The following is a 20,708-nucleotide window of genomic DNA, read 5'->3' on the forward strand; positions in this document are numbered from 1 at the left end:
GGGTGTTGAAAAAAACTGTTTTGAATTCTTCAAAATTCATATTCTATTGATTCAACTTCTTCAATAAATAATATATCAAAATAAGAATATAACCCATATTTCCTAGTACTTAGAATAGTGGTAAGTAGTTTTGACAAAGGCTTGGTTAAACAGCTAGATTAGCAAGTAATAAAACGTTGTTTATATGGATTTCTGTGAAGTTTAGGAGTCAAGTATAAACAAGGGAGGTCCGTATCCTTATCATTAATAGGCAATTTAAATGATTGTAATACCTAAGCATGATTTGATAGTAGTTCGTTTTTTTTAAAAGATTATAAAAATTTCGGTGGAGAACAAAGTACACAAACTTTGATAACTTGAGGTTCTCATATGTCTTCATTAATGCTGGTCACTGGAGTCATATTGTCTTCCTAATGAGCCTCAGTCTAGTGAAAACGGTGGGTGACGTTACTGAAGGATTGTTTTTTCTACTTAAAAATTTAGCTGGTGGAAATTTGTACTAAAGACACACAAGTTAGATACACTACTGCCAATTGTTAAAATTAAACTGCACCATAAAACTTTTTATTTTTTATTTTTCAGACTTTTCGTTGATGTATGCCAAGTTATTAAAACATGTGTGATAGCTGTGGAAAATCAAAATTGGTCTAAAGAAATATCATTAGCTGGATGGAAATGTGCTCATCAATATTTGAATTTCATAATTTTCTTTATTGAATTATCTAAAAGAACATAATGTACCTGGTTGTTGGCACATTGTCTAGAACTCTTGTAAACACAGCAATGGCGGCACGGAAAAGCGCTTCGATTAGTTTCTGTCAATTGTATAAAAATAAGTTCACCTATCTATTTGGTTGTTTTTTAAGATTAACCATTTGATCAATTCGACTGCACACAATTTGAAGCACAATGAAAACATGTGTCTTTGTTATAAAGAAATTTTTATTTTTTTGAAAAGCTCAAGTATTCCGGAAATGGGGACAAGATTCATCACATTTTCAATTACGTGATTTGAATTATTCATTTGACAAATGAACGTACTGTAGCGTTATCATCAGTTATAGCTAATTGTTTAGAAACATGGTGTCGATGGCAGAAATGGCCATGCTAGCAACAAGGCCTACTAGGGCCATATCAGATGCTCTCAATCAATCTCGCGAGAAGAAAAAAACACTCTGACCCTATCGGGTCCATATTGTCCATTTGTTTTCATTAATAATAAAATGGCTTTGCTGAAATGATCGGAATTAAAAATCGCAGGAAGCTGAAATTTCTTTTTAGCGTTAAACTCAGTCAGGAACAGGACTTTTCAATTAAGACACCGTGGCAGTAACGGTGAAGAGGCAATATTTGAGTTCTCCTGAAGTATTCAATGTCAATATTTTTCCTCTTTCACTTTTAATACCACTTTATGCACCATTATCAACCCGGTACTATTGTCTTCCAATCGAAACTGTTGTCGTTTCAATTTTTAGGAAACTGGCATGTTGCCCTATTGTAAGATTACTTTCGAATCCTTGTCACTCGAGGTATTTCTGAACCCACTTGTCTGTGCAATGAACACAGCCATGGTTATGATTGTTACGTCAGTACGTTATTATATACAGCCACATTTAATCTGAAGTTAGCTCCCTACGACACCTCTCGAAGTAGATTAATCGACACTGTCTCCACACTTAACCATACTCAATAACATCACTTAGAGACGAACTTTACAACAAACAGTTACACACACAATACATCTGTAACATTCAATTTAGTATATTCTTGCACGATTAAATCGTGCAGATCATGCAATCGTTGATGTTTCACGTGCACCGTAACCTGCATGTAACGTTTTAATTCATTCGAATATTGGAATGGCTCATAATATACACATATACTCGATATTCTATGGAAATTATTCAATATTGAAAATTGTGATATGTATTAGATTTGGGGTCAGTGCACCTAACCATCTGTTTTTTCTTAAGAAGAAGAACAGTAGTATGATCCTTGCTGTACTGTATGAAACCAGTGTTAATATTTTATTTAATTTTTTGAATGGCCATATATTGATAAATCCATATTGTTCATGTTATGGTCGTCAATACTTGTTGTCAAGCTTGATACACATTACATAAATAATAAAACGTTAATCACATCCCAGGACACAAGTATTTGGTATCTTATCCGTATTTGACACAAAAATGGAGACTGAAGGATCATCCTTCGACTGGGTTCCAAGGAAAGACAACACTGAATGAAGGAAAGGTATTTTCTCTCCCTCTCGATTCAACAACAATTTCATAGTCCTTATAATAATAACAATAACATAAAGATGAAAAGGAAAGCCAAAATAGAGTTAACCCCATTTCACTCAACAATAAAGCCTTTTCACGAAAAACTATAACGAGATTCCATTGCGTTCAATAAAACATTGTGAAATAGATGAGTGCGTTATTTCTCTCCATTACAACAGCGCTTCCCCAGGGAAATCAGTGGGGAAAGCAGAATCTCTCTCACATTCAATTCATTGTTTAAGAAAGATAAGATAGGCAGAACTACATTGTACATGGTCACTAGTACCAACATGTGGTTATCTAACTATATATATTTTTGGTGGTTTTTTTTTTTTTTTTTTTTGATTTTGTTTTAATGAAATTTCACACACGGAAATATGCAGGTACACCGATTTGCAATCGGTAACAATACTTTTTTTTATTCTGGCCTCCTTCTGCTTTCCACTTATTTGAATTCATTGTGTCTGTAGACTTATTTAGAAGCACTTTAAATAGATAAAAATACTCGTGTATGTATAGAAAGGTAATGAAACAAATTGGAGAGGGAGGGGGGTGGTTTCGTTCTTTGGAATACATATGGTTCTTTTCTCCCCCTGCACTACTAAACGTATCGCGACTATTCGCTAATATGATGTACTGTTTGCTTTTCAGAAATTTCCAATCGAGCAAATGTTACTCATCGATCGGTAGAAATATATTGATCTACAGATTTATTTGCATCGATGTATTTTTTCATACTACCGATACAAATACAGTCCTTAGTATCACCAGAATGTCCGTTTGTTCATATGACCGATACAAAAACACTACTTAGTATCACCAGAATGTCCGTTTGTTCATATGACAAATACAAAAACACTCCTTAGTATCACCAGAATGTCCGTTTATTCATATCACCGATACAAAAAACACTCCTTAGTATCACCAGAATGTCCGTTTATTCATATCACCGATACAAAAAACACTCCTTAGTATCACCAGAATGTCCGTTTGTTCATATGACCGATACAAAAACACTACTTAGTATCACCAGAATGTCCGTTTGTTCATATGACAAATACAAAAACACTCCTTAGTATCACCAGAATGTCCGTTTATTCATATCACCGATACAAAAAACACTCCTTAGTATCACCAGAATGTCCGTTTGTTCATATGACCGATACAAAAAAACACTACTTACTATCACCAGAATGTCAGGTTGTTCATATGACCGATACAAATGCAGTCCTTAGTATCACCAGAATGTCCGTTTGTTCATATGACCGATACAAATACACTCCTTAGTATCACCAGAATGTCCGTTTGTTCATATGACCGATACAAAAACACTACTTAGTATCACCAGAATGTCCGTTTGTTCATATGACCGATACAAATACAGTCCTTAATATCACCAGAATGTCCTTTTATTCATATGACCGACACAAAAACACTGCTTAGTATCACCAGAATGTCCGTTTGTTCATATGTCCGATACAAAAACAGTCCTTAGTATCACCAGAATGTCAGGTTGCTCATATAACCGATACAAAAACAGTCCTTAGTATCACCATAATGTCAGGTTGCTCATATGACCTTTACAAAAACACTACTTAGTATCACCAGAATGTCAGGTTGTTCATATGACCGATACAAAAACACTACTTAGTATCACCAGAATGTCCGTTTGTTCATATGACCGATACAAATGCAGTCCTTAGTATCACCAGAATGTCCGTTTGTTCATATGACCGATACAAAAACACTACTTACTATCACCTGAATGTCCGTTTGTTCATATGACCGATACAAATGCAGTCCTTAGTATCACCAGAATGTCCGTTTGTTCATATGACCGATACAAAAACACTACTTACTATCACCTGAATGTCAGGTTGTTCATATGACCGATACAAAAACACTACTTAGTATCACCAGAATGTCCGTTTGTTCATATGACCGATACAAAAACACTACTTAGTATCACCAGAATGTCAGGTTGTTCATATGACCGATACAAAAACACATCTTAGTATCACCAGAATGTCCGTTTGCTCATATGACCGATACAAAAAAAACACTACTTAGTATCACCAGAATGTCCGTTTATTCATATCACCGATACAAAAACACTACTTAGTATCACCAGAATGTCAGGTTGTTCATATGACCGATACAAAAACACATCTGAGTATCACCAGAATGTCCGTTTGTTCATATGACCGATACAAATACAGTCCTTAGTATCACCAGAATGTCAGGTTGTTCATATGACCGATACAAAAACACATCTTAGTATCACCAGAATGTCAGGTTGTTCATATGACCGATACAAAACACTCCTTAGTATCACCAGAATGTCAGGTTTTTCATATGACCGTTACAAAAGCACTACTTACTATCACCAGAATGTCAGGTTGTTCATATGACCGATACAAAAACACTCCTTAGTATCACCAGAATGTCCGTTTGTTCATATGACCGATACAAAAACACTACTTAGTATCACCAGAATGTCAGGTTGTTCATATGACCGATACAAAAACACATCTGAGTATCACCAGAATGTCCGTTTGCTCATATGACCGATACAAAAAAAACACTACTTAGTATCACCAGAATGTCCGTTTATTCATATCACCGATACAAAAACACTACTTAGTATCACCAGAATGTCAGGTTGTTCATATGACCGATACAAAAACACATCTGAGTATCACCAGAATGTCCGTTTGTTCATATGACCGATACAAATACAGTCCTTAGTATCACCAGAATGTCAGGTTTTTCATATGACCGTTACAAAAGCACTACTTACTATCACCAGAATGTCAGGTTGTTCATATGACCGATACAAAAACACTCCTTAGTATCACCAGAATGTCAGGTTTTTCATATGACCGTTACAAAAGCACTACTTACTATCACCAGAATGTCAGGTTGTTCATATGACCGATACAAAAACACTCCTTAGTATCACCAGAATGTCAGGTTTTTCATATGACCGTTACAAAAGCACTACTTACTATCACCAGAATGTCAGGTTGTTCATATGACCGATACAAAAACAGTCCTTAGTATCACCAGAATGTCAGATTGTTCATATGACCGATACAAAAACACTACTTACTATCACCAGAATGTCAGGTTGTTCATATGATCGATACAAAAACACTCCTTAGTATCACCAGAATGTCCGTTTGTTCATATGACCAATACAAAAACACTCCTTAGTATCACCAGAATGTCCTTTTATTCATATCACCAATACAAAAACACTACTTAGTATCACCAGAATTACATTATGGTGTCGACAATACATTGCTTATCAACGGTTAGTGAAAAGTTAAACAGACATTGATTTTCTGTTGCGTCATGGTTTCTGCCATTTTGATTTAATGGCACAGATCAGCTTGTAGTCACATGATTATTGAAAGCGATACTTGTTCACGAGAAGGAGTAGACAAATATTCGATTCAGCCAATATGCAACAAGACTTCACTTAAATTCAGATTTAGTAAAACATTGTGCTCTCTGAGGATTTTTATTTATAATTGGTGATAAATGAAAGAAATCTGTGTTTATTAGTCTTCAAGAAAATGTATAGTTTTAAAAGATTTCAATATCTGTCGGACGGATTTAGACAGGTGTAAAACGTTGGGGTTTTCCTTAACTGGGTGGTTAGTTTCACTTGTAAACTTCCGGTTGTTGGATCCTGAAGGCGATGACAGCCTGAAATGCCGTTTAACCCGCTAAATCATACCGTTTGTAGCCTTTGACAGGTATGTTTCAATGAGTCTAGACAGTGTTCAGTTGTGCTGTGAATGTCAATGTTAATACACGTACATTGTGTAACTTAAATGCTGAGTAGTAATGTATAGTGATAGATTCAGTTGTGCGAGTCCTGTACCCGGTTAGGTAAGATAATATTAGGTGTCTTTTCCTAGACATGTGACTGTTGTTTTTAATATCTATTGAGTTTCTGCATTACTGTGAATAAGATTTGAAACGATTAAAACGAAAAAAATGCAAATACTATACTAGCGGAAAAAAGAAACGCAAGTTCAGTTTTGGTAATATAACTTTTTTATCCGTAGACCAAATGTTGTGAAATGTGACACATAAATACCTCAGCGTACTGCCTAAATAATCGTCGGTTTCAATTCGGTCAACCGTGACCACGGGCGACGCTGCACGATTTGAACAGATTTTCCAACAAAGCGTGCGTCCGTAGCACTACCACGTGCTATCAACTTGAAAACCATACCAAATCCAAGTTTTGAACAGCACACATCCATTGCACAACAATTCATTCCAAGGCGATTAAAAAGCAGCATGTCGCGAATGTCCGAAGTTGATAAGGGGTAGTGCTGTTGCCCGAATTCTACATGGCCAATCGCAACGTCTCGTCGCCCAGCAATTTGGAGTCCATGAGTCAACGATAGCTCGATTAGTTGGGCGTCTCAGGGCCACGGGAAGATTAGCTGACCGTCCCAGGAGCGGACGTCCACGCTTTACGACGCCACGTCAAGATCAGAGCATACGTCTCTCACACCTACGTAACCGATTTCAGACAGCGACGGAGACGGCAAGTCATATTGTAGGCACTCATGGTCGCCGTGTGTGTCGAAGAACAGTTAGGAATCGGTTGCGGGAGTTCAATTTAAGGCCACGACGTCCCTACGTTGGTCCGCAACTTACACCCAGGCGACGTCAACGTCGAATGCAATGGCTGCGTGCACATGCACCAAATCGGTTTCGCTTGGCCCGCTGGAGACGTGTGTTATTCACGGACGAGTCTCGGTTCACGTTGTACAGGTCAGATGGACGAAAATGTTGCTATCGACGTTGCAGTGAGCGATATTTTGACGCATGCGTTAAAGAAAACGACAGATTCGGAGGAGGGTCTGTTATGGTTTGGACGGGGATTTCTCATGGCGTGAAAACACCTCTCGTGATCATCCAAGGCAATCTTACAGTCGTCCGATATCGGGATCAGGTCCTCATTCCTCATGTCCTTCCATTAATCCAAGCACGAAACCTTCCGTTGCAGCAGGATAATGCGAGGCCGCACGTTGCTAGGGTGTGTCGTAACTTCCTCAACCAAAACAATGTCCCAGTACTCGACTGGCCACCCTACAGTCCAGATCTGTCCCCGATAGAGCATTTGTGGGACGAGCTGGACTGGAGGCTTAGGAAGCGTGTCAACGTCCCAAACAACGTCGCTCAGCTCACGCAGGCCCTTCTTCAGGAGTGGAATAACATCACACAAGGGACCATAAACAATTTGATGGGGTCAACAGTAAGGAGAGTTAGAGCAGCGACTGCAGCTCGAGGTGGGCACACCCGCTATTGATTTTGATCAGGAAATGGCGTAGGGTATCCACGTTTAAACGCTATCCATGCCAACACCGTCTGTGTTAAGACAACAGAACTTCTCAAATTTTAATCAGTAATGAGGAATTAATATAAACATCTTAACAATGATATAATCATCCATAAAACATTTGAAATATTTACCACCGGACAAAAACTTTTTCCGTTAGTATATTTTGAAACGTTGCGTTATTTCTTCAAATTTCAATTTTCAAAGTTTGGAAAAAATCAATTTCAAATTTTGAATAATTCTTCTTTATTTTGTACAACAAAAATACAGTAGTTATTGATATAACACAATACACGAGACCCAGAATATTTCTCCCCAAATAGTTTTCAGGACATGTCTATTTCATACATGTAAAAATCTAACAAGAAGAGAGGTAACTCTAACAGACAATCCGCACCAGTACAGGTTTTACAAACAACAATCCGCACCAGTACAGGTTTTACCAACAACAATCTGTACCAGTACAGGTTTTTAAAACAACAATCCGTCCCAGTACAGGTTTTACAAACAACAATCTGTACCAGTACAGGTTTTACAAACAACAATCCGTACCAGTACAGGTTTTACAAACAACAATCCGCACCAGTACAGGTTTTACAAACAACAATCCGCACCAGTACAGGTTTTACAAACAACAATCCGCACCAGTACAGGTTTTACAAACAACAATCCGCACCAGTACAGGTTTTACAAACAACAATCCGTACCAGTACAGGTTTTACCAACAACAATCCGCACCAGTACAGGTTTTACAAACATCAATCCGCACCAGTACAGGTTTTACAAACAACAATCCGCACCAGTACAGGTTTTACAAACAACAATCCGCACCAGTACAGGTTTTACAAACATCAATCCGCATCAGTACAGGTTTTACAAACAACAATCCGCACCAGTACAGGTTTTACCAACAACAATCCGTCCAAGTACAGGTTTTACCAACAACAATCCGCACCAGTACAGGTTTTACAAACAACAATCCGCAACAGTACAGGTTTTACAAACAACAATCCGCACCAGTACAGGTTTTACCAACTACAATCTGCACCAGTACAGGTTTTACAAACAACAATCCGTCCCAGTACAGGTTTTACAAACAACAATCCGTACCAGTACAGGTTTTACAAACAACAATCTGTACCAGTACAGGTTTTACCAACAACAATCCGCACCAGTACAGGTTTTACCAACAACAATCCGCACCAGTACAGGTTTTACAAACATCAATCCGTCCAAGTACAGGGTTTACCAACAACAATCCGCACCAGTACAGGTTTTACAAACAACAATCCGCACCAGTACAGGTTTTACCAACAACAATCCGCACCAGTACAGGGTTTACCAACAACAATCCGCAACAGTACAGGTTTTACAAACAACAATCCGCAACAGTACAGGTTTTACAAACAACAATCCGCACCAGTACAGGTTTTACCAACAACAATCTGTACCAGTACAGGTTTTTAAAACAACAATCCGTCCCAGTACAGGTTTTACAAACATCAATCCGCACCAGTACAGGTTTTACAAACAACAATCCGCACCAGTACAGGTTTTACAAACATCAATCCGCACCAGTACAGGTTTTACCAACAACAATCCGCAACAGTACAGGTTTTACCAACAACAATCCGTCCAAGTACAGGTTTTACCAACAACAATCCGCACCAGTGCAGGTTTTACCAACAACAATCCGCACCAGTACAGGTTTTACCAACAACAATCCGCACCAGTACAGGTTTTACCAACAACAATCCGCACCAGTACAGGTTTTACAAACATCAATCCGTCCAAGTACAGGGTTTACCAACAACAATCCGCACCAGTACAGGTTTTACCAACAATCCGCACCAGTACAGGTTTTACCAACAACAATCCGCACCAGTACAGGGTTTACCAACAACAATCCGCAACAGTACAGGTTTTACAAACAACAATCCGCAACAGTACAGGTTTTACAAACAACAATCCGCACCAGTACAGGTTTTACCAACAACAATCTGTACCAGTACAGGTTTTTAAAACAACAATCCGTCCCAGTACAAGTTTTACAAACAACAATCCGTCCAAGTACAGGGTTTACCAACAACAATCCGCAACAGTACAGGTTTTACAAACAACAATCCGCACCAGTACAGGTTTTACAAACAACAATCCGCACCAGTACAGGTTTTACCAACAACAATCCGCACCAGTACAGGTTTTACAAACAACAATCCGCACCAGTACAGGTTTTACCAACAACAATCCGCAACAGTACAGGTTTTACCAACAACAATCCGCAACAGTACAGGTTTTACCAACAACAATCCGCAACAGTACAGGTTTTACCAACACCAATCTGCACCAGTACAGGTTTTACCAACTACAATCCGCACCAGTACAGGTTTTACAAACAACAATCTGTACCAGTACAGGTTTTACCAACTACAATCTGCACCAGTACAGGTTTTACAAACAACAATCCGTCCCAGTACAGGTTTTACAAACAACAATCCGTACCAGTACAGGTTTTACAAACAACAATCTGTACCAGTACAGGTTTTACAAACAACAATCCGCACCAGTACAGGTTTTACCAACAACAATCTGTACTAGTACAGGTTTTACCAACAACAATCCGCACCAGTACAGGTTTTACAAACAAAAAGTTGTACCAGTACAGGTTTTAGCAACAACAATCCGCACCAGTGGAGTCGTTATCAAGGAATGACACATCAGGTTGTGTTGGTATGTAACTCTGTTTTTTTCATGTCCAATAGGAACGGTTTAACACACATTATTAAATGTCAAGTTCCGTTTAATTCCCAATCCCACCTTTAGAACAAAGATGTTGTTTTCAGCGTTTAGATTTTCAACAAAATATGAACATTTCGCTTAGTTATAATCACACTGAGAGATCAGTGTATATTTTTTCGGTACCTGCATGGGTAGACTACCTTTCAATATACATACTTTTATGTGAACGAGGTAGATTAAAGCCCTAAATATTGTATTATAACGATAACAGGCAACAGCGTAAATAAACTTTTTGATATACAACAATCACTAACTTCTACAGCAATATTATATCTAGTGTAAAAACCAGATATCAGGTAGTTAAATACATAAAGTAGTATATTTGTATTATGACATACCTTTTTTTTTGAAAGGGCCAGTTTCCAAAACGGCCCCTTCTCTGATTCAAATTTCCTGTTGGTGGTGCATTGCCCATGCCGTTGTGGTCACAAATCTATAAAGTATAAAGATTTAGGTCACTTGGTTTGTTTTTTATGGCTCCTCAAAGTTGTACCTTTCAGAAGCTGTCTAAGTGTTGATAAAATGTGCATGTTATGTAAAATATTAATGAAAATCTAATCAAATGATAGTCACCGTAAAGAATACATTCATGGCATGATTGTGACAAAAATCATGTTTCCATCGCGCCATTTGGCTGTTTTATGGAAGAAACAATCTCCAAAATGCCATTTTCGATGTTAACATTTTAGACACAAAAACTGTGTTTTTTAGAGAATACACCCTTTTATGGGCGTTGGATGCAAACCAATTTTTATCCTATTAAATAGTACGTAATATGCTATTGATGAGAGGAAAAATCATCAAAATGTAAGTGGTGGAACATTTTCAAATGTTGGGTTGAATTAGCCTCTGGTTGAATTGCCGATTTTCGACTTTCTTTAGATAATTAACAGAAAAACGAGAGTATTTGTTCGGTATGTTGAGAATATGTACACAGATATGAAAAAAAGTGAGAGAAACACTTTTTCATAAAAAGATCCAAGATGGCTACTTCGCAAGTCCCCGTGGTTGAAGACATTGGCTGACAAATAGACAGAACAACAAACAAAACGTGTTCCTTATGATTTTGGTTGGTTTTCGCATTTACGGGAGTGTTCATAGCTACGGGCGATTGTATAATACCTATATTTATAAGTTTGGTTAGTCACATGGTAGCGGGGATCTTTCATATCGAGCCCCAAACATACTTTCGATATATGCACTCTGTTGCCGCATGGAAAACTATTTCAAGTTTTGTCGGAATTTCTTTACCTGTGGTTGTAATGGTCGAGGGTTTTCCAGCGTCCTGTAATACCCAAGGTAGTACAAGATACTGGAGATGTGCGCACACATTCCCATCGTTCTCTCTCCAACTGGGCACTGGCAGTAGTAGTCCTTTATTGGGGCCTCAACATCAGGTGAAACGGTGAACCGTATCCAAACGTTATATTTCGTTTGGCTTTTGTGTCGAGAACGTATTTGACATCGGAGAAGGTCAGGGGAGTGCTGGTAAAGCCACACCTCATAGTCGCCGTCTTCACTTAAATGTTCGGCGATGTAACCATGAGCCAGAGATATCTGATACGTTCCACACGTAATGGTTCTCAAGTAATCAAGATCGAGACGGGGAAACAGTACTTTATTTTTTTTTTTTTTTTACACATCATAAAACTGTCATGAAAATATCCGCTCTGATATTCAATATAAAGTTTGTATATAATAAGCTATATAATAGGGTTTCAGACAAGGTTGTTACTCATTTCCTCTTTTCTTTCAATTTACAACCACATTCAGGCGGCGATATGAGAACGTTCCACCACATGGATTTAGCTGCTGATTTTTGGTACACATATGAAACAAGTAAAGCTCTATCCGATTTTCTGATGGAAATTTGCATCCAAAACTATATAACGGGAGAAAATTGCAAATTTATGGCATTTTTCTTCATAATTGTGTCTCTGCAAGTGCATTTTCATCCGAGAATATTTTTTTTTTATGTTTTATGAATAAACACGATGTTTTGGAAATATTTATCAAAAGAAATTTATACTATGTTGCGAATTACAATTTCGAGATAACCTTCTTTTATTTACGAGCTTATGTCTTTGATGCTGAAATTGACAACTTTATAAAAATACATTTTCACTGAAATTATGAAATCTGGGTGTCGGAAAGGTGTAAAATTATTTTTCGGAAAAGAAAAAAACAGTAGTTGAGCTAGATAAGAAATTATACGGGGGCAGGCTCCTATGGAGAATTAACATTACTGGAAACAGGCCCTTTTTAAATATTATCCAAATGATCACGCTTATCAAACGTCTTTCAAATTTCGTTCTTACCTCCCTTTGTTGTGTATATAGCTACTATGGTGTTACCAATCGCTTAACTGTTGTTCCTTTCAAACACATTTGTGAGTTTTGTATGAACCGGCAGGTACAGTTGATTTGTTTACTCCAATACTTTCTATCATCAAGATTCAATTAGTAAAAGTACAGTCCTCGATACCCAGTGGTTACGATCACTTTCGTAACCTGCATAGCGAGCGTTAACCACTGGAGTATCGAGAACGTAAATCACGCAGTGTACATATATTTTAAATGTGTACCTATGTATTAAAAAGATTCCGTTCAGCATAAATGTCTACTTCATAAAGGTAAATGATTGTTTATTACACTGCCATAAAACTAGATCGAGAAACATACACAACGAAATGTCCCCCTTAATTCTGTTAGAGATTTATAGACATGTAATATTACGTAAGGCAATTCTGTTGGGATTATCCTTTGGTTACTACAAACACTTGTACGTAAAAGTCAGTGCGGGTTGGACTAGTGTTCCTATAGGATTAGAAGTTTACTACTAATTATTGTCCCTGGTGTATATAAAATCGCAGCGTTGGGGAGAGCATTGTGGACAACAAAAAGTGTGTTTCACGTGGAAATATTTACAACTTACATTGCACGTGACAAAGTACTCGGCGTCATAATTACACGTAAGTGATTAATTATCTTGTTTATATAAATATGTAAATTTTTAAAGAAATATGATATAGAATTGTTGTCAGTACATTGTATGTATTTGTTATGGTTTTACATCTATAATTTATTTACTTTATATGATGTGTTGATGCTTAAGGGCACACATTGCGTTTTATATATCATATCCTTTGTGTTTTGTGATATGTTATCGAATATGTTAAAACTTCTTTAATGAATTTGCAAAAATCACAATCAGTAGAATTGTTCAAATAAGGTACACGGTTCCCGTAACTCTGGCCAACATCTCCGTTATCGGTCAGATGTTATAGATCTCTTGTTACTGGAAGATCGGTCCTAGCCCAGAAATATCAAATCAGCTGTATCATGAGACTAGTTTCTGTCGTTCTAATGGATACTGACACTACGGCAGGCGAATTGACCAATAATTATCTACCATCTGTGTTAATTAGTTGTAAAAAAGTGATTTTTGTCAAAACTTCTTTTTGGGATTTGAAGACCTCGTTTCAGGACATGTTAAAGTGAAAGACATATTTTTTCTTCCTCGGCCCTCCATTGTCATAATCCTCATGAGATTCATTGAAGTGATTGATATACTGTTTGCTTTTAAATATAGTTAAGAAGTTAACGAGACGGAGTAGGGAGGATTCAGTATACACTGTATGGTAAAACACGGTATTGCTTCTATTCCTTTAAAACGAACAGACTTTAAAGTAAACATATTTATTTTATTTAATACTTTGATTTGCTATGCGTCACTGAAGCGGATAATACATGTTAATGAAAAATAATGACAAGCAAACTTTATTAAAATTCTTGATTTATTGGACCATATCTCCTGAAATACCAAACACACAAACAATTACAGAAACAGCGCCATACTATAGAATGACAACGATAAAACATATTACCAAATCATAATGGTTGTGAAGAACTCTTGAAAAACAAAGTTTGCGTTATTGATTGTAAAAATAAATTGTTTGACGTACAAACGTTTCAATCTAGCATGAGGGGAGATAACTCTAACAGGACAATGCACTGAACAGGTAATCCATACCAGTAATACTTTCATGTAGTATTACATTGTTTTAATATGATATATGACATATGGACTATGTAGCTCTTCAAACGTTTCAATCTAGCATGAAGGGAGATAACTCTAACAGGACAATGCACTGAACAGGTAATCCGTACCAATAGTACTTTCATGTAGTACTACATTGTTTTAATTATGGTACATGACTATTGACTATGTAGCACTTCTGTGTGTTTCATTTTCTTTTAGAGAGAGGATACATGTCGTAGATGATCGGTTCAGCTTACCTCCGCACGTGTGAAAAAAAATTATAATCTACCTTCAAAACAATAAATATTCCATCTACAACTTTCTGCATATTTTTTTCCATCACTCATAGTAACATTACTATTTTTTCCATTATTGATTTATATAAAGGGTTATATCGGCACGGCACAACAGTAATACAAACGTTAGGCTTATCTACATTGGTAGGTCTGTTATGGTAGACATAGACGGATCAATAAATATCCACGATCATATACTCATTGTTGTTTCAAAACTAGTAACCAAACAAAATCCACACAATTTGTGATTTTCACCTTGTCCGGATCAATAAGTCATCCTAATATCATAGTTTCTCTATGACGTGGTTGTTGCTATAATAAACAAATCGGCGACATGCATTATATATTAGACATCTTCATTTTCGTTTCCTGAAACTGTATCTTAAATTCTATACCGTGTAGCAACGTTGTTATACATTATTCAGAATGACTGATGTATTTATGACTTTACAGGGGAGTACTTGGAACTGAAATCAAAAGAGGTCGAAGAATAGTACTCGACACAAGATTGACGTTGTTTTAGAATCAAGCTTTAATCCTGAAGTTATTGAATAGGTGTACAGGTATTCACAAAGGTAATATATATATATATAATATATACATCTTTATTATTCAACAGTGTTTTTAATGAATACCCGCACGTATAAGTTATGTATAAAGCATATCTACACATGAAAACACATTTCACCTTTTCACAAAGTTTTTTTTCCTGAACAGGAATATGCCTGTTTTGTCGACTGCAGTTTTAAGTCACGACTGATGGGTCGACAAGATTTAAATACCTTATTCATTGATAAAATCCTATCTTCTCCACAACTACATAGCATGCCTCACTTGCTTTTACCTTTCGTGTGAAGCATTCAACCAAGCGGTGAATCCAAGAGTTCTGTTCCACGACGACTATGAAATCGGTGATTGGTACTCTCTGTTTGGGTTTTACATTAAGACAAACGAGATTGTGGTAAGAACTAGTTAATCAACAGACAGTGTAATGGGACATCGTGTTGAAAAGATCGAGTGTATGCTGACAGTATTCAAGATGGCCCCCGTAATCTGATTACGTTTTCGTATGACATTAGTTTTATTTTCAGAGACACGGCACCGTATTAATGGAAACCAACTATACCCAGAAAAAAAAAATCACCGACCATCGATTAGATAAACCTACAACCTTCCTCCTGAGTTACATATTCAGCTGCTCTCGATCACAATCACATACAAAAAATGTACTAAAACCATTTTGGAATAAGCACACTTGTCTTGGGGTTGTATTACAACATGAAAGAACACTGTAGTAACACGTTCTGTGCTATTCTTAGTTACAATGTTACGTCTAATTGATCGATAGATCCATCTAGCGTTAACACTAAGTGATTTCGTGATATATCGATCGTATCATCATCAATATATTAAAGATTGTAAGCTGACTTCTGTCGAAATACATTCAAGCATTGGTCCCACCTTACTTTCTAAAACAATAGAGAGAGAAAAGAACTTGTGTATTGTGTCAAACATGATATCAAGGATGTATTTCATTTTTTCTCAAATGTAATTTATATAACAATCTTTGATATACATAAATTAAGCCATATTTCATAAAGGCCCAAGTTTGTTGAAATTGATAACATTCTTAAGTGTCCATAATGTAACTAAGTTGGGTAAATTAGGGAAATTCCTTTACCTAGCGACAAAACAACAAAATAAAGTTATATATATAACCATGTATGCTACAGTATGTACCATAATGTTTGTATTTATTTTCATGTTTCTCAATACAACATTGAATCTATTATCATCATCATAACGAAGTTTAGGGAACCAATGTATTTGTGAATGATATTGTATAGCTAGATTACACTGTACATCAATGTAATACATTGTACATCAATATAATACACTGTACATCAATGTAATACATTGTACATCAATATAATACACTGTACATCAATGTAATACTCTACATCAATATAATACACTGTACATCAATATAATACACTGTACATCAATAAATACACTGTACATCAATGTAATACTCTACATCAATATAATACACTGTACATCAATATAATACACTGTACATCAATAAATACACTGTACATCAATCTAATACACTACATCAATATTATATACTGTACATCAATATAATACACTGTACATCAATGTAATGTACGTCAATATAATACACTGTACATCAATAAATACACTGTACATCAATGCAATACACTGTACATCAATATAATACATTGTACATCAATATAATACACTGTACATCAATATAATACATTGTACATCAATATGATACACTGTACATCAATATAATACACTGTACATCAATATAATACACTGTACATCAATCTAATATACTACATCAATATAATATACTGTACATCAATATAATACACTGTACATCAATAAATACACTGTACATCAATCTAATATACTACATCAATATAATATACTGTACATCAATATAATACACTGTACATCAATCTAATACACTGTACATCAATCTAATATACTGTACATCAATATAATACACTATAATTCAATATAATACACTGTGCTGCTCTAATACATACCTCGACATACTATATCATTGATATACCATTACGTTAATCAGTTAAAATGCTTACATATTATCATGTAAGTCATTATATATTAATCAGTTATCACAGTGTAGGACACTATATCATATCACATTACAATTATACGGTCTTAATGTGTGATAATAACTTGCCATGTGGTATTTCATAATGTTTTTGACAGAAATAGTATACAATGTATTGTATGCTGTTGCATTTATCTGAAATATATTTGTGTACAATATTATGTCCAGTTTACTCTAGGAATCATTATCCATTACTATAAAATGACTGATAATCTAATTACAAGCAAGACTGCTTTTCATTATGTACAATATTTGTAGTAGTGCTATCATACTGTGTGTCAATGGATTTATGTAAATACATCTTCTCTGCGATGTGTTGTAAAACACTAGGAAATCATTATCATCCACCTAAGCATTGTTACCAGGTTTCGTCACGCATCACCGAGCACAGCGATCACGTCTACTGATTTTGATGCGCTGAAACCGTTATGCATGAAGGAATTTACCTTTAGTGCCATTGTCGCTTATTCATATCTCTCTCTCTCTCTCTCTCTCTCTCTCTCTCTCTCTCTCTCTCTCTCTCTCTCTCTCTCTCTCTCCCTCCCTCCCTCCCTCTCTCTCTCCCTCCCTCTCTCTCTCTCTCTCTAAAATAAAAACTGTTGAACATTGCTCATTCTTGTATTGAAGCATCTTCACTGTATGATAAATGAACAGGGTTCTAATTAATTACCCGACACAATCCAGCGTCCTTTCATTCATCGAACATGTTATTGATTATTACCTCAATATATTTCCTGTATATTCTTTTCTACCTCTATTTCCATACAGTCGTTAATAACCTCCGTATTTTAAGTACACACTATATATTATGACAGCAATTTTACACATGACAATATACCATCAGGTTGTATTTACACTATTTATTGAAATTAGTATATTCTCATCTGTGTATAGAATAACGTGAAATTGGGGGTCATAAATACAATCGTTTAATGTCAATAGGAGTTTCAACCGTAACCGGGAAAATAGAAAAACACAGTGGTATCAGTTGATAAGGTCATCATTTGATGTACCTCGATTACTAAATAGCTACTGTATACCGTCAATCAATAAATATTTGAAACAGATATTGTGATATAGTAGACATACATATATATGTATAACAGTAAATATATAGCCTTTCATTGATTACAACCACTCTAACGTCTCTCTGTCACCAAATAGTCAAATACAAAATGTTAACATCCCTCGCCTCGCTCACTAACCCCCCCTCCCAATTTATTTTAAGGATCAGTAGTAACCTAGCAGTCAGGTTTTTATCATTTATGTAAAAAAAACTATAAAAAACTAAAAAGGGAAAGATGCGTTCAAAATTGCCAAACATTCTCTATTCGGAAAAAAAAGGAAATTAAATCAATTAGCATGTAGGACGTATGGATACTACCTGCTGTGCATATTCCCTGATTTGTAAGAAGCGACTAAATTTGGGATCATACCTTCTTTTTAAGTATCCATTTCCCCTAATATATTCTTATGGTTGGTCTTTAATTGAATATTTGCCCCAGTGAGGAAGGCTTTGAATTTTGTCTCAGGCCGGGACGTACCAAAGTCTATAAAATGATAGTTATATGGTTTTCTAGACCTGCGTAAAGTTCAGTATAATGGTAACATAACGACTGGTTTGGTTTGTCCCTTATCAGTATAATGTGACCTGATGGAATGTTCAGTCTCGTCCCTTCGGCAGTATACTTCAGTGTGATAACGCTACCAAGTCGCTTTCAGTTCCGCACTATTATTCGGAACATACAACAGCCCATACGAAGACACGAACACAACAATTACTCTTGGCTTCCATACATAGAGAGACTGTCCTTCAATGACCATAGATGGTGATGAAAAGTTTAGCGATGTAAACCAAATCTAAACAACATATATGTGAATGGTTATGTGTCTGTGCTTTAACCGATATGTACTGATCGATTGCTTGTATTTGTTTGTTTGTGTGGGGTTTTTGTTTGTTTGATTTTTTTTTTATTTTAGTGTGAGAAAGATTCTTTCCGTTGCTATTTGTCTTTGTATTATAGTCAAGTTTCTATTACCACATTTTGCTACATTTCAAAGATCATTTTGTGTTGTTGTCATCTCACCAAAAACTAGCGTAGCACATGCGCGGTGAGAACGGATGCCACACTAATGGCCCTATAATGAATAATAAAATGATTGATTTATGCCAAGTGGTCAAGTGAAAACAATAAAACGTTGTAACAGTACATATAAGTTGGTACTGTGCCTCATAGTAGGTAGGGTCTGTGACGTACAATGTTTGATCCTATTATCCCTGATCCGATCACCAATCTACTGACCAGCCATTGTTTCCAGGCCCTAAGTAGTAGGACCCTAACCGTACTCATTCGATCTCCTGTGTTAATATACGGGCGAGCAAGGTCGTTAAAACATAGTTAGAGGACTATCGATGATGTTAGACCATTCTTAAGTGTTTTTTTATCACGTTTATTGCTCGGAGTTTGTACTATAGAACAAGCATGATATCGTCAACAGGTCATCCTCGGTCTCCCGCCAAAAATGGTAAGTCACTTATAGAAAACATTAGTCTATGTGTATTGTTCTCTGAATATCTGTTTAATGTATCACTCAGCTCGTAACATTTTTCAAGCTCCACTACACCGCAGATGTTGAAACTCAAAAGGAAAAATACTATATAGTAATGATTACTCTCCAACTATGAATGGACTGATGCCAATTTCCAAGGGTCAAAATTAGTCTGTATTGATTAACAGCGACAACACAAAAGTATGATCAATACGTACATATCATATAGGACCATATTTATCACAGAGTTATGTAACCACTCCACAAGATATAAAAAGATAGTACGTATACTGTATCATTTGAAGATTGAACTTTTCACGCACATGACGTGCACATATTTCGCCTGTTGGCTTTAAAGTCTCCCTGGCGTCCAAACTCTGTATGTGTTTGGACCTACCATAAAACAAGTGAAATAACCAATCAGTATAGGATGATTGGTAACCTATACTAGGTGTATGTGTAGTTTGTTATTGTTTATTTCATACAATGTAGCTATTATTGTATGTCTTGTAGTATGGAAATAAAATGTCATATTTCCTCATCACAAGCCCAATACAATTGGGAGATAGTTATACTTAAGTATATGACTTTAGTTGTGGATTGTTCTCATGCTTTTGTCATACACTGGTTTTCAAAAGGCTAGATACTACATATTTATCAGAGAGTAGTGAACTCTTGTGAGATTCAAAGTAAACGCACTGCTT

General features: G+C 36.2%; 1 protein-coding gene across 1 annotated transcript in view; it reads left to right on the plus strand.

Moving 5' to 3' along the window:
- Positions 1-19,937: 19,937 nt before the first annotated feature.
- Positions 19,938-20,708, plus strand: part of LOC132559394 (transmembrane channel-like protein 7) — a 33,613-nt gene continuing 32,842 nt past the window's right edge. Inside the window, exon 1 of the mRNA XM_060224006.1 lies at positions 19,938-19,980. Within this exon, the coding sequence (XP_060079989.1) occupies positions 19,938-19,980 (43 nt within the window). The remainder of the gene's footprint in view (positions 19,981-20,708) is intronic.

Source organism: Ylistrum balloti, unplaced genomic scaffold (assembly GCF_031769215.1).
Source record: "Ylistrum balloti isolate Yb309-2 unplaced genomic scaffold, AGI_CSIRO_Ybal_v1 Utg370902, whole genome shotgun sequence".
NCBI lineage: Eukaryota > Metazoa > Mollusca > Bivalvia > Pectinida > Pectinidae > Ylistrum > Ylistrum balloti.